This window comes from Protopterus annectens, chromosome 3.part1 (assembly GCF_019279795.1).
Source record: "Protopterus annectens isolate FY-2018-M chromosome 3.part1, PAN1.0, whole genome shotgun sequence".
Classification (NCBI taxonomy): domain Eukaryota; kingdom Metazoa; phylum Chordata; order Ceratodontiformes; family Protopteridae; genus Protopterus; species Protopterus annectens.
Window position 1 is genome coordinate 399,816,002 of NC_056732.1, and position 15,559 is coordinate 399,831,560.

The 15,559-nt window shown below is 45.7% G+C and overlaps 1 protein-coding gene across 1 annotated transcript in view; it reads right to left on the reverse strand.

Annotated features, from left to right (window-relative positions):
* Window positions 1–4,076: 4,076 nt before the first annotated feature.
* The window catches only part of NKIRAS1 (NFKB inhibitor interacting Ras like 1), a 156,594-nt gene continuing 145,111 nt past the window's right edge, over window positions 4,077–15,559 (reverse strand). Inside the window, exon 4 of the mRNA XM_044066871.1 lies at window positions 4,077–4,735. Within this exon, the coding sequence (XP_043922806.1) occupies window positions 4,493–4,735 (243 nt within the window). The 3' untranslated portion in view covers window positions 4,077–4,492. The remainder of the gene's footprint in view (window positions 4,736–15,559) is intronic.

The window sequence follows — 15,559 nt, forward strand, 5'->3', positions numbered from 1 at the left end:
CTTCTGGCTTTCAAAATAGCATCCATCACAGATTTACTGAGAGGTGTTTGAATAATTACATGATCAGCCATGCTGCCAGGTTCAGAATTTGGAGCTGAGTGTGCAGAATTTGATTGCTCTGCTGAGACAGTAGATGAGGTATTTGAGACAAGTACCAAGGAGGGAGTTGAGACATATTCCTTAGAATTGGGTACCAGTGCTGGCGAGGCCAGTCCGGGGCAATTAGGATCATTTTTGTTTTTTCCGGTCTGACCTTTAGTAAGACCTTGGGGAGAAGAAGCAGAGGAGGGAAGGTGTAGACTGATAGGTTTTTCCAACTGAAGGATAGGGCACCCACTTTCCATGCTTGTCTGTGATAAGTCCTTGTGCAGAATTTGTCCAGTTGATAATTTTGGGGAGAGGCAAACAGATCTATGTCTGGGCTCCCCCATTTCTCTGTTATGCTGAAGACTTGTGGATCCAGTTTCCACTCATGAGGGTCCATAAGATATCTGCTTAGGTCGTCTGCCAGAGTACGTTGTTTTTCTGGCAGGAATTGAGCTTGAAGATGTACTTGGTAAGTCAAGGCTGTCCCCCACAATGCCATGGCTAGTCTGCAAAGGGGGTAGGAATGTGTACCGCCCTGCTTGTTTATGTACCACAAAACCGTGGTGTTGTCCGTCTTTATCAGTAGTTATCCTGGATGAAGAAAGTCCTTGTCCTTGAAGGCTGTCAGGGCATTTTGAAAAGCTAACATCTCTTTTTGGTTGATATGCAGATGCATTTGTTTTGGGCTCCATTTGCCCTGAATGCATCTCCCCGCCAGGTGGGCCCCCCCAAGCATAGTCTGATGCATCTGTAGTTAGGGTTTAGGTGGCAGGGAGGAGAGTGAAAGACCGTCCCTTGTTCTGGTGACATGTCTCTGCCCACCAAAGAAACTCCTGTTGTAGGCAGGGAATGAGAGGAATCACTGTTTCCAGACTGTGACAATGTTGACTCCATAAACTTTTTAGATACCACTGTAGTTTCCTCATATGCAGTCTTGCATAAGGAATTAGTAGAATGCAGGATGCCATGAACCCCAAAGCCTGCAGAATTTGTCTTGCAGATAACTGGGTTTTTGTTGCCATCTGTTTGAAGTAAATAGTCAGTTGCCTTTGTTTGTCTGGCGTAAGGTATGCCATCTGGGCAGTTGTATTCAAGCTTGCACCCAGGAATGTAATTTTTTGAGAGAGTACCAGTTGTGATTTCTTTTCGTTTATTGTGTACCCTAGGCATGTTAGAAGCCTTTTTACAAATGCCAGATGTTGAAGAATGTCCTTGTTTTCTGCTTGAATGAGACAGTCGTCCAAGTAAGGATAGATTTGTATGCTCCTTTGTCTGCAAAATAAAATTACTGGTGCCAGGCACTTTGTAAAGACCCTGGATGCAGTAGATAAGCCAAAGGGCAGTGCAGATAATTGGTAATGCATAAAACCTGGCTTGAAGTGGAGGCATCTTCTGCATGATTCCCTTATTGGGATATGCAGGTATGCCTTTTTAAGTCTAGAGTCACTAACCAAGCGTTCTTGCCCAGCATGGGCAGTAGCTGTTGTAAAGTCAGCATTTTGAATTTTGGAATGTCAAGGAACGTGTTCAACATCGATAAGTCCAGTATTGGACGCCAGGCATGGTCTTTTATGGGTACCAGGAAAAGTCTTGAATAAAAACCTTGTCCTTTTTCCTGTTCTGGTACTGGTTGAATAGCCCCCATAGCCATGAGGGACGTAACTTGTTTCTGAGCCTCTGCCCATTGATTTTGTGGCAGATCTGGCCAACCATTTGGAATTGGCAAAGTATGGAAATGAAATCTGTACCCCTGGGATACTGTGTTTAATACCCACTTGTCCTGGGTTATTAACTGCCAATTCTGAGCATGAAGTGCTAATTTTCCCCCCAAGGGGGCTGCCAAAAGATAAGTGCTTGGTGATGGTAGTGGGAAGTCACTGAGACTGCTTACTGTAGGGTTGTGCTTTGTTTCCTCCAGATTTGGAGGTAGAGGCACCCCATTGCTTTGACCTGTAAGAACCCTGTGATTGGCATCTAGGGCCTTTTGAGCACCTGGATTTGCCTTGTGAGGCTCTGTTGGACACAGGAAAGGACCAATTTTTAGTAGGCCAGTGTCTACTGAATCTGGGTGGCTGCACTTGTAAGAAATCTTTTACAGTTTGCATAGATTTAGCTTTGTCTTCCATTTTCTTTAAAACCTCTTCTGCCTTATTACCAAACAGAGTATCATGCTGTAAAGGTGCATCCAACAATTTAGCTTTAACATGATCAGGCAGATTTTGCTCCTTGAGCCAGGCATGCCTTCTAATCACAGATCCAGTAACTGTGGCCCTGCAAGAGGCCTCCAAGGAATCAAAACCACATTGCAAAGTATGCTTCCCAACCTGTTCTGCTGCATGCAATAATTCCTGTAATTCTTTATTTTCCACACAATCAGAAATCAACATAATTTTCTGTTTCAATAATCTCATAACATGCTGTTGATATTTAAGCATATGAAACTGGCAGTTTAAGGCCCTAATTGCCAAGGTTGCAGACATATAAACCTTCTTTCCCCATTTATCCAGCGCCCTGGAATCTCTATCAGAGGGGGCAGGATTCTTGGCTGTAGAAGCCTTTACACCTTTGGGACCCTGTGAGATAGTTTCAGGATCAGCAGCAGGGTTTTTGAATAAAAATTTGTGGGAGTCAGGAACCCTGTAATATTTGTCTGGCTTACTAGGAGCCGGAGGTAGGGAATCAGGAGCCATGCTTGATTCCAAAAACACATCATCAACAATGTCTAATACAGGAGGTATAGGCAAAGGCCTATGCTGAGGAAGAAGAAGGAAATCCCTAAGCCTCTTTTTTCTGATTCAGAGAAATCCTGACTCTTCCCAATGAAAATGTTCCCTTAAATTATGCAAGGTTTCTCCAGAAGAATAATCCTCATGAGGAGATGCAGATGGGATGGATTGTTCTGCATCTGAATCCTCATAGGGTGGTACAGAAAATTCCTGATCAGAAGAGAAATCAGAAGAAATAGAAACCTGATGTGAAGATTCATAATCAGTGTCTTGCCTAGGCCTCTTAGCAGGGGGGGGTTGGGAACCCCTGATCAAGGTAATTAAGTCCTCAGCCATTTTGATAATCTGTTTTTTAGGCATAGGGGCCTGAGCCCCATGGCTCCTGCGTCGGTTTTTTAGACTTAGAAGTTGTTTTTGAAGCTGGTGTCTGTTTTATATAGAAATCTTGAGGCCTGAAAACACCCTCAGAAACCGGTGCCTGCTCAGCGGCTCCGGACCCATCCGAGGGAGAGACATCTGCGGGTACAATACTCTGAGAATCTCGTGGCATACTGGACTCCGCATGGGTCTTGGTAGAGGCCTGCGACTCAAAAGTAGCGGTTATCAGGGGCTGCGAAAGCGCCTCACTGAGTACCGGCGAACCGGCAACTGGCTTAGGAGAAGCTTCGTCGTCGGTTTTGGACCTTGACGGTCTGTCTCTGTCCTTTTCTTTGCGTTTTTTGTGAACTCCGGTAGTTGGATTGCTATCCGATGACATTTCAGGGTAATTAAATCTGGATCCAAAATATTATGAAGCAAAGATATACCGACGTTTAATAGTGCATTGGTTAAATCTAGCACAAAACCGACAGCAAGGCATGTTATGATCTGGGCCTAGGCAAGGAATACAGTACAAATGAAAATCCAAACCTAATGACTGCAACAGTGAAACACGAAGAATATAGTACAGTTGTGTACACTTACCATAAATGTAGCTGTTCAAGTGTATTCACTGTTGCAGTCCGGGTTAGACATCGGTAAGGAGCAAGAAAAAGTTTCCCCAACGGGGTACTTAGCTTTAATTGAAGACTTCGGTTCTGAAACTCGAATGCGAAAATTTCTGGAGTCGGCCGACCGGCACTTGCGAACTGCTTCGGGCACCGCACGGCAAGAAAGACTGAATAAAATGGCGTCGGCTGCAGGTTTTATACCCCTGACGTCATGGACGAGGAGACAGCAACCGACGCAAGACCCAAGACTTTGATATTCAGGCTGACTGAGGGCAACCTGCCAGCAGATTACCCAAATGTAATGACTGCAACAGTGAAACATGAAGAACATCTTCAAGAGGCCCGAATCTTTTGCCATCAGCAGGAGCAAATGTGTCCTGACATACGAGTAATAATCACATGACTGAAGAGAACAGCCAGGTCCTGGGCACACCATGTGCAACATAAGACCAAAAATGTCAGCACTTCTAAATGCATAATAACAAGCAGTTCTTGAGCTGCAGCAGGAGTTCTGCATTAAAAAGAAACACAAGCACACCGATGCTTCAAATATCAACATTTCAGGCAGGTATCTATGGAATATATTCTAAATAATGAAACATCAGAAGGAAATGGCTCTTTCTCCCTAATGTGTGCATGGCTTACTTAACAGAGGCAACAAATCCTATAAAACATTTCCGTTACTGGCTATTAACTATCAGAGTTGGCAGTGCCTTTGCTTTTCCTGCCAGGCAAGGGGAATGCTGATTTGCTCTGAGGCTGTGTCAGTTTGCTAGCCAATACTGTCACAGGTTCAACCAAAGTCCGGCGGTCAGTCACAGTGACCTCCCACAGTTTAATCTTCTCAGTCTTTGCCCACTGCTGAGCAGCTTCCATATCCACTTGCCTTTGGTCATGGAGATCTGTCTTGTTACCCAGGACAATGATCGTTACCTACAGGGCATTAGATGAAAAATCAATAGTTAAGATGTGTAGTCAGGTGATACAAGCACACACAAACTAAATGTAACTCACCTTAAACCAAAGAATACACAAACTAAATGTAGCTAACCTTAAACCAAAACGATCTTAATTATAGTAAAAGTACACAACGTTATATTAATTTCTGCAAAGTTCATAAAAGTCTTGATATATAAAACATACAAGTCATGCACTTTTTGTCCACTCGAACATTAGGCAATCAGAGATTTTCTTAAATCCTGCCATTCCCCTGTATAATCCTGAAACAAACCAAGGGGTGGATGATATGCAGTGGGGTGGTACATGGGCACTGCCATCTCCTTTCACAAAGCAGTGTTTGGATCCTAAAGTCAACAAGGAATATGGACTCCAAGGTATTATAAACGAACTTCTCCTTGCTTACAGCCAAACTTACTTTTGCTTTGAAAAGTTGTAAGTTTATAACATATTTAGTTGTTTCAGGTGCCAATTTTATAGTTGAGAAACCAAGTGAGTTATAAATAAGCAGTGATATTGACCCCCCCAAAAGCTCCACTCCCCCCTTGTAGGCAGACACCTCCATCTCATCTACAGTGGATATAACAAGGTTACACAGTACAAAAGTACAGTTTTTGTGATATAAAAAATGAGACCACAGTAAATCGTTTTCCCACCTTTAATGCGACCTATAACCTGTACAATTCAATTGAAAAACAAATCTGTTCGGGGAAAAATATAAATAAATGAAAAATGCACAATACACTGGTTGCATAAGTGTGCACACCCTTCAACTAATACTTTGTTGTGTGTGCACACCTTTAAATTAATACTTTGTTGAAGCACCTTTTGATTTAATTACAACATTCAGTCTTCTTGGGTACACACCAGCCATCAATTAAAGAGACTAACTCCAAATAAAGTTCAGCTGTACTAGTTGGATTTTCATGACATTTACTCAGTTGCCTGCTACAGCAAAAAAAGAAGTTATGTACTCACCATAACGTTCCATCTGAGTAGGTAAACTACATTTGTCAGCAACCTGTGGGTTTCGGATCTGATACAGATCAGAGCCAGCAGCATACCAAGCAAAAGATCCGAGCTCCAAGCTCCTCCCCCCTACCCATACTACACTGCAACCTCCTTCCAATCCTCAGATCGAGTTTGCCACTCCACACGTGACACCAACAAACTAACCTGAGACCCCTGAACCATGGACAAACCTCCAGCTCGTGAACTCCGAACATCGAGCTCAGCAAAAATAAACGCCGTGGTAAGGGGGTAGGAGGGAGGGACGGTTGTGACAAATGAAGCTTACCTACTCAGATGGAATGTTATAGTGAGTACATAACTTCTTTATCTGAAGTAGTTAACTTCATTTGATCAGCAGCCTGTGGGACAGAGTCCCCAGCTACCCGAAATCTTGGGAGGCCCTTAAGGAAGGATATTCCGGAGCACTGCAGAGCCAAAGGCAGCCCTTCCTCTAGACACCAAATCCAGTTTATAATGAGTAATAAAGCGGTGAGAGGAAGCCCAGGTAGCCACTGAGCAAATGTCATCCAGGGAAACTCTAGACCAAAATGCTGCAGACATTGCCATAGAACGTGTAAAATGAGCATGAACTCCTACTGGTTCTGGTAAGCCAAGCTCTCTGTATGCTTGTAGGATACAAAGGGAAATCCACCTAGCAAGAGTCACTTTTGAGACTGGTTTCCCTAAAAAAGGCTTAGCAAAGGAAACAAAAAGTTGATCAGATTTACGAAAGATCGCTGTCCTGTGCAAATAAAAACATAACTACCTGTGAACATCCAGCAAATGAAGTTTGTATTCCCCTTTGTTCTGAAAATTAGGGAAAAAGACAGGCAAATTAATTGATTGATTAATGTTTGTCTCAGAAGCAACTTTAGGGAGAAAAGACGGATTAATCCTGAGAGACACCCTGTCCTTATGAAACAAGATATGGGGGTTTCATACGAAGAGCCTGAAGCTACGACACTCTCCTGGCTGAAGTTATAGCTACCAGAAAAGCAGTCTTCCATGACAAGAATTTTAAGTCAACTGATGCAGAGGGCTCGAAAGGAGGCGCAACTAAGGCCTGAAGAACCGCAGTCAGATCCCACGGCGGGGACGGATTCTTAATAGGAGGTCTCAGAAGAAAAGTGCTTTTCAAAAAAGTCTTACAAATTTTGGCAGCAGCGAGAGAGCCTAAATTGTCCCCTACATGGAAATGAGAAATAGCCACCAGCTGGACCTTGACTGTGGACGAGCTGGCTCCTTGCTGGAAGATGAGACAAAAAGTCTAATACCACTGGGATCTGAAAGGTAAAAGGATCTAGATTTCTCTGTGAAGCCCAAATGGAGAAGCGTCTCCATTTGCTACAATAAATTTTCCTGGTAGAGGATTTATGTGCCGCAACCAAGATAGATTTAACAGGAGAAGAGATACCGGGAGTCCTAGCAACTAGTGGAACTGGAGCAGCCAAGCTGTGAGCTTCAGGCTGTCCAGATTCGGAGGAAGCATCCCGAGAGATGACGAATCAGATCTGGAATGGGATTCAAGATCAAAGGTGGAGCTATGAGATGAGACTGTAGGCAGGGGAACCAGACTTGACGAGGCCAGAATGGGGCTATGAGGATCAATCTGCTCCCAACCGGCGAGCTTTCTGTAAGAATTTTATCATGAGCAGGAGCAGGGGATACGCATAAAGAAGACCAGGTGGCCAATCATGAACAAGAGCATCTCTGGGGGCTTCACCCGTCGGTGGGGATTAGAGCGAAAAACTCGCTGCACTTCGCATTGGATGGCGATGCAAAGAGATTGCAGCAAGGCTGACCCCACTTGAGAAAGATCTGTTCTGCTACACAAGGGTTCAGAGACCACTCGTAGGGAGAAAGGACAGTTCTGCTCAATTTGTCCGCCAAGATGTTGGACCGACCCGGAATGTGCGTTGCTATCAGAAAGCGGTTGGTGGAGATCGCCCATTCCCAGACTCTCATGGCTTCTCGACAAAGGGGATAAGACTTGGTTCCCCCGTTTGTTGATATACCAGACCACTGACATATTGTCCGACTGGATCGCAATAGTTCCCAGAGGAAGATAAGCATAAAGGGCCTGCAATGCTAAAAGGACCGCTCTCATCTCTAGAACATTTATATGCAAATGGTCTCGCTTTGAGTCCACGTGCCTCGAACAGTCCTGCCCGAACAGTGCCCCCCCACCCTAGGGCGTCCGTGGTCACCATCGCTTGTGGTTGGGGTGCAATAAAGGACGTCCCTCCTGCAAATTTCGGGATTGGAGCCACCACATGAGAGAATTTCTGCACACTCTGCTCAGAGGGATCAGAAAATCTAGAGGTTGATGAAGAATCGACCACTGAACTTGCAACGTCCACTGTAGAATTTTCATATGCAGACGAGCACAAGGGATCAGGTTGATAGCTGCTGCCATGGACTCTAAGGCTCTCAGGACTAATTCTGCAGGGGGTGCAGGGGACTGCAGGAGCGCTAACATATGAAGTGCCAGGCTGTGTAGTCTGTCTGGGGTTAAGAATACCCTGGCCTGAAGAGAATCTATTCTCGCCCCTATGAAGTCTAACACTTGAACAGGTTGAAGGGAAGACTTTCTAAGATTTATGGTAATCCCTAGCTGAGGTGATATCCGGAGAAAAAAATCTCTGGCTAGTAACAGTAGATGCCTGGTGGGGGCAGTGAGGAGCCAGTCGTCCAGGTAAGGGAAGACCTGAATGCCCTGAAGACTCAGGTGGGCCGCTACAACTGCCATGACCTTAGTGAACACCCTGGGGGCTGTGGTGAGACCGAAGGGTAGGACCCGGAATTGATAATGACTGGCCCCTAGCCGAAAGCAGAAGAACCTCCTGGATCGCCTCTCCATCAGAATGTGGTAGTACGCAACCTTGAGGTCTATCGAACACAACCAGTCTTCCTCCTGCAGGAAGGGCAGGATGGATTGAAGCGTGACCATCTGGAACATTTCTTTGGCAACAAACAGGTTCATTGTTGATAGGCTGAGAATCGGCCTTAGGTCCCCCGTCTTTTTTGGCACCAAAAAGAACCTGGAATAGATGCCTGATCCGGACTGGTCTGGGGGGCACCTGCAAGATGGCTCTTTTTTCTAGCAGCTTTTGTATTTCCAAGGCCGCGGCCTCCCTCTGAGCGGGTGGGACATCCGGGAGGCACTATTCGAAGCACCCAGTGATCTGTCGTGATGGACTCCCATTGGGCTAGGTGCATCGAAAAACGCCCCCGGACTGCCTCCACAGAGGAGCAGTCTGGCAACCCCTCAGGGTTGCTGCACGCGTTGATCTGAAAAGGTTCCCGTGACCCAAAGTTCTTCGGCCCCCCTCTGCCTCTGGGCCGGCGTCTGCCTTGTCCCCCTCTGCCTCTGGGGGAGAAAGAGTCCTGAGCTCTCCGGGACTGCTGAGTTTTCCGGAACCACAGCTTCTTTTGCCCTCGCTGGTTCCTGGAAAAGGACCTTAGAGGGTTAGAGAAGCGGATCCCGATGGCTGACAGCGTTTTCCTGTCTTTCTTGCTCTGGACAAGCGTATAGCATACAGTCTTCGCGAACAGGGTTGAACCGTCAAAGGGTGCGTTAGCAAAGGACGCCTTGAAGGGTTCCAAGAAATCATAAAGACGGAGCCATGAGTGACGCCTTAAGGCGATGCTGGACCCGCTATCCCTAGCGGCTCCTTTGGTGGCATGAGAGAGTAAATGCATGGACGTATTGGACACAGACTTGAGAGTGGCCATACGAGCAGAGAAGCTCTGTTTATCTTCTGCCAACATGGACTCCGGGGGAGACTCGGTGTACTCTTTCACGAGGTCCCACTGCAGTCGAATTACATGGGCCAAGTAATTCAGCAGCCTTATAGTAAAGGTAGCTGAAGCAAAAGTCCGCTTTCCAAGACAGTCCATAGCCCTGGACTCCTTGTCTGGGGGGTGGACCGAGGAACTTTCTTGGGCGAGTTCCTTTTTGGTGGCTGCTGCCACCACCATGGCATCAACCAGGGAACCTTTGTTCCAAGAAACTCTATATGCCAGTGGGCTCAATATTTTGTCTGGTCTTTTGGGTATTGCCTCCACAGTGTCCGGTTCCTTCCAAGCTCTGGTGGTAAGGTCCACCAGAGGGTCGGCAGGGGGAGAACCCAAAAGGTAGATGGGCCTGTGTCGAACGCCTCCAGGTATACAGACTCGTCAGGTTTTTGGGCGGACCCCCCCCCCTCTGGCGAAGGATTTCCATAATGTCTCCAAAGGAGACGTCTTCAGGGGGTGATTTGGGGGAACCTTCCCCTTCCTCCAAGTCGGTATCCTCAGTGAGGGACTCGGGGGAATCCAAGTGCTTCCTTTTACACTGGCGTTTGTGAGGGACCTCCTCGGGTGGACTCTCCGAGGAGGGCTCACAAATGGTTTTGTGTTCCTCCAAGGGAACTGGCTGGGGCGAAATAGACACAGGCTGTCCCTGGGGCGACTGGATGATGGAAGACAAGCCCAGCTGCGAGGGGGCAGGGATGGACCCCAGGGACAGAGTGAGGGGTCTTGATCCTTCAGCGAGAACCCTCACCACAACGTCGACTGCCGAGGGAGAATCGGCCTCCCTTAAACTAGTAGCCGAGACCCTCAGATCCGATGAAGGGATTGGAGCCGAAGTTGGAACGGCCAGACCCAAAGGGACATTATGCCCCGACCACAACGGAACCGATGACACACTCATCCCCTCGGATCCGACGCACAACTCTCGGCTCCAAGAGCTCGGGTCCGAAAGCGGATCCGACAGACTAGAGGGCATGGCCGGCTTTGAGGCCGAAGGTACCAATCAGCGCTGACCCCCTGACTCCAGGGCTCCTCGGATCCATAGACTTCGATATCCAATGGTGGATCGGAGAAGGAGCTATCGGGGCGGAAAATGGAGCCGAGCTCCCCGCACCGGAAAGGGGGGGCAGCAACACCTCCATCTGCAATTGAGTTTGTAGAAACCTTTGCGTCATCCGATCTATGTCTGCTTCAGAGATGCTCCGAGTCGATCTAGAGGATGCTACCGACGCCGGCCGGGAGAGCCGACGTGAAGACCACCTCGAGGGTGGTCTAGCCTCCTCCTCCGGCTCTGGAGAAAAACGTGGTGAACGGAGCCGAGGAGAGGATGGCCTGGTAACTTTCACAGGAAACAAAATCACCTTAGTGGGAGGGGCCGTTGGATCCAACTCGGCCTGCCGCTTGTGGCCCTTCTCTCTAGCTTTATCTTTTTCTTTCTCTGAATGTCTCTCTGTCTCCCTGTGTTTCTCTTTTATTCCCTCTTTCTTGGCCTCTCTCTCTCCCTGTGGTAAGGTGGGAGGGTGAGTCCTGGGCAGGGGAGGAGGGCCTGAAGGCTGGACAGCCACAGCCGTGGCTGGTGAAGAAGCAGCAGAAGAGGCAGAAGTTGATTCTGCGGGTAGAAGACCCGCCAGAATTAACTTGTTCCTGCGATCCCGCAGGGCTCAGGAGTTGAAGGTTGCACAGATTTTGCAGCCGGATGACAAATGCGACACCCCCAAGCAAACTACACACACAGTGTGATCATCGGCTGGTGACAGCTTGTCGCCACACTCTGTGCACTTAGAGAAATTCACTTTCTGACTTTCTGACATATTAAGGGAACACACACACACACACACACTATGGGCGGGAAGGGGGGCTTACACTAACAGAAATTTAACTTTCAAACTACAAAAAAGCAATAACTAGCGATGAGGGAAACTCGTAGTGAGGGGTAAACTAATAATTATTACTAAAAATATCAAAAGGGGCACACACAGACCAAAAATTTTGAAAAACCCTGACAACTTGCCTGGAGCTCAATAATTCCATGCTGGCGAAGCCGCGGCAAACAAGATCTGAGGATTGGAAGGAGGTTGCAGTGTAGTATGGGTAGGGGGGGAGGAGCTTGGAGCTCGGATCTTTTTCTTGGTATGCTGCCGGCTCGGATCCGTATCGGATCCGAAACCCACAGGTCGCTGATCAAATGAAGTTAACTACTTCAGATGCCATGGTTTGCAGAAAGCTTACAAAGCATCAAAGGGATCTCATTGTTGAAAGGTATCAGTCAGGAGAAGAGTACAAAAAGATTTCCACAGCACTGGATAGACCATGGAACACAGTGAAGAAAATATGGGACAGTGACACTGCAAAGAACTGGACGCCCCTCCAAAATTGAAGAAAAGACAAGATGAAAACTGGTCAGGGAGGCTGCCAAGAGACCTACAGCAACACTGAAGGAGCTGCAGGAATTTCTGGCAAGTACTGGTTGTGTACTACATGTGACAACAATCTCCCGTATTCGCCATATGTCTGGACTATGGGGTAGGTTGCAAGATGGAAGCCTTTTCTTACACAGAAAAACACCCAGGCCCAGCTAAAAATTTGCAAAACAATACATCAAGTCTCCCAAAAGCATGTGGGAAAATGTGTTATGGGCTGATGAGACCAAGATTGAACTTTTTGGACACAATTCCAAAAGGTACATTCAGCACAAAAACAACACTTCACATCACGAAAAGACCACCATCCCCACAGTGAAGCATGGTGGTGGCAATATCATGCTTTGGGGTTGCTTTTCTTCAGCTGGAACTGGGGCTTTAGTCAAGGTGAACAGAATTATGAACAGTTCCAAATACCAGTCACTTTTGGCCCAAAACTTTCAGGCGTCTGCTAGACAGCTGAAGATGAAGAGGAATTTCACCTGTCAACATGACAATGACCCCCAAGCATATATCCAAATCAACAACAGAATAAGTTTTGGAATGGCCCAGACCTAAATCCAATAGAAAATCTGTGGGGTGACCTGAAGAGGGATGTGCACAAGAGATGCCCTCACAATCTGTCAGATGTGGAGCGCTTTTGCAAGGAAGAGTGGGCAAATATTGCCAACTCAAGATGTGCCATGCTGATAGATTCCAACCCAAGAAGACTGAATGGTGCAATTAAATCAAAAGGTGCTTCAACAAAGTATTAGTTTAAGGGTGCACACACTTATACAACCAGCGTATTGTACATTTTTTTTATTTTTTATATTTTTTCCCCTAACAGATTTGTTTGTTTTTCAACTGAATTGTATGGTTATAGGTCACATTAAAGGTGGGAAAAGTTTTGAAATGATTTATTGTGGTCTTATTTTTTTATATCACAAAAACCTGGCATTTTAACAGGGGTGTGTAAACTTTTTATATCCACTGTATGGTCTCCACTAAAGACTTAGAGGCAGAGTGTATTCCAGGATGTACAACCCCCACCCTTTCTCCTGAGACAGGCAAGAGGCTTATCCTCCCATTCCTTTCCTTACCCTCCCAGCTACTCCAATTCCCCAGGTTAGTAATCAAACCTGGGCTGTGTGGGTATTAATCAGGGCTGCATCCTTCCATGCCACAAAGCTGCCTTACATTCTACTAGCTCTATTCGATTTATATCAACCAATACTTAGGTTTCTGAGCTTAAGGAAAGGGGTTAAGCTCGTCCTACCATCCAATACACCCACAACTGCTGCTGGAAATGAAACAGTACAGTTTTTTCAGGAGCTCATTACAACTATACATATTTGGCTGTTTCTGAAGTCTCTATATCTGGGTACTAAGCCATTCCAAGGGACTACCAGATGGCATCAGAAATTTCACAGCTGTTGTCATCACAGCCCCATACCCAAGGGTGTAGATAGGCACACTCTGTGTATTCAAATTGGTACATTTTTGAGCATCTCTTGGAACTTCAACACTCAAAAAGAACAGAATGTTTAGAACTGTGTAAACAAATATTTACAGTATAGAGGTATATAAGGAATGCTTTTGTGAAAGGAATGCACATCTTAAACAGCTTACTACATGTATAAATGGGAACAGTTGAAAATAATATGGCCCCTTCCTATATGTCTGGGGGTAGCATTTTGATGGTTCAGTACATTTTTAAAATGATAGGTGGGAAGCGGTGCAAGAATATTAGGTTGGAGTACAAAATGTAAATTTCTAGCTACATTCCAGCCCATACCAGCTGCTAACTGCCCAAATTACCAGTCACATGACCCTGTGACTGACTAGAGGCTGCGGGGAACAGTCCAAACTTAGATTTTCAGAGACAACTGCTCACCCACAAACATGGCACTCAACTGTTCAGATTTGTGCCTCATAAAATTTGTGTTTTCCTGGCAAATTACTGAGGATGTCACTAAAAATGACAGAATTCTGAGTTTTAGACTTCATATCCTTCAGAAAATGATGGTAACACAAAGCCTATTATTCTACCAACTTTCTAAGTTGGTAAGAGCAACATTTAAAATCTGTCCCTTTTTTGGGCCTTTGTCCGCCCATTATTTTTGGCTTTGTGCAGACTTCTTGCACTAAAGGTCGAGACGAATACCTCCAAATCTTGGACAACAGTAAATTTTACTATACAGAAATAGTATCCCCTTCTAAACTAGATCACAGTAATACATGCAGTTAGGGGAAAGAATTTGCCAGCACCACTGACAGCATGTGCAAAAGATTCCTTCTTAGTGCATGCACACTGTCTTTTGTCTTTGTACTACATGGTCCTGACTATCCATAGAACGTAGATGCAGCTGCAGTCATCACAACTAGACTGGTCCCGGTCTTTCCATCTCATGGCCCTCAATATCCACAGCATCCAGAAACAGCTGCCATCACCACGTGCACAACTGGCCCTGATCCTAATATTTTGTGGCCATAACTATAACTAGGGTAGGGTGGAGGAGGTGGCTGCCCAGGACAAAAGCTGTTATGCAGCATGATCACCAGATGCCAAAGGGGCATGACTGCAGTATTGGAATTCACTTACAAAGACATGAGGATATTGTAGCTTTAATACAGATGTACAGTTGCAGTTAGAACAATTACAAGTGGCATTAACTGTAGAAAAGTGCACGTTGCAGTTGCTACATTTCTAAAAGGCCTTCTTTTCTCCTCAACTTTAGCACAGGAGGCACCAACCTGCGGACCTGCCTGGTGTACCAGACAAACTAGATAAGGCCTACAATACCCATAGGATCAAGACACAGATGCCATCACCACATGTACACTTGCCTGCTCCTTCTGAATCACAGCAATCAATATACACAGAATTGAGAGGCAGTTCATCATCTCAGGCTTCACAATCTACACTCATCTTCCCAAGTTAAATTAAAAAAAACACTAGGACAAAACAACATATATCCTGCTCTAACTACAGTAAACCAAAACACAAAAACAGACGAGAAAACTACAACTACAGAGACAAAGTGTAGTGAAATGCCTAATGCTGCAGTGAGTTCCTCACACAACTTTGCTGCATTGTTTTCTTTACTTAATTGCCTGCAGATCTAACATCTAGATAGAATAACAAGCTGTAATGAAGACCCTCAGTAACTTTGTTGGGAAAACTGCTGCAGCAAAACTTTGAACTTTAGACAGGCAGTTCGGGTGGTAATGTCTGATGTTCGTGGATGATTAGGACTCTGTTTCACAAATATCAGCTGAGGTTCCCCTGGGGAAAAAAAGGCCATTTAAGCTGCTCCCTTCCTCACACACATATGGGCAACACATAAACACAATCAGAATGACAGTCAAGCGAATATAAACCTGTTTAAAGCACAGAGCAGATCCCAACTTATGTGGGCAGATGAAACAGAACTTTGGCAGATTTCTGTAATGTAACACTAAGAAGCCTACTACAAGTGCTTTCTTTCAGTCCACCTACTCATAGTCATGGGCTACTGCTTAAATATTGTGTGGGTGTATTTTATTTATAACATATATATTTATTTATTTTATATGCACACACACATATATA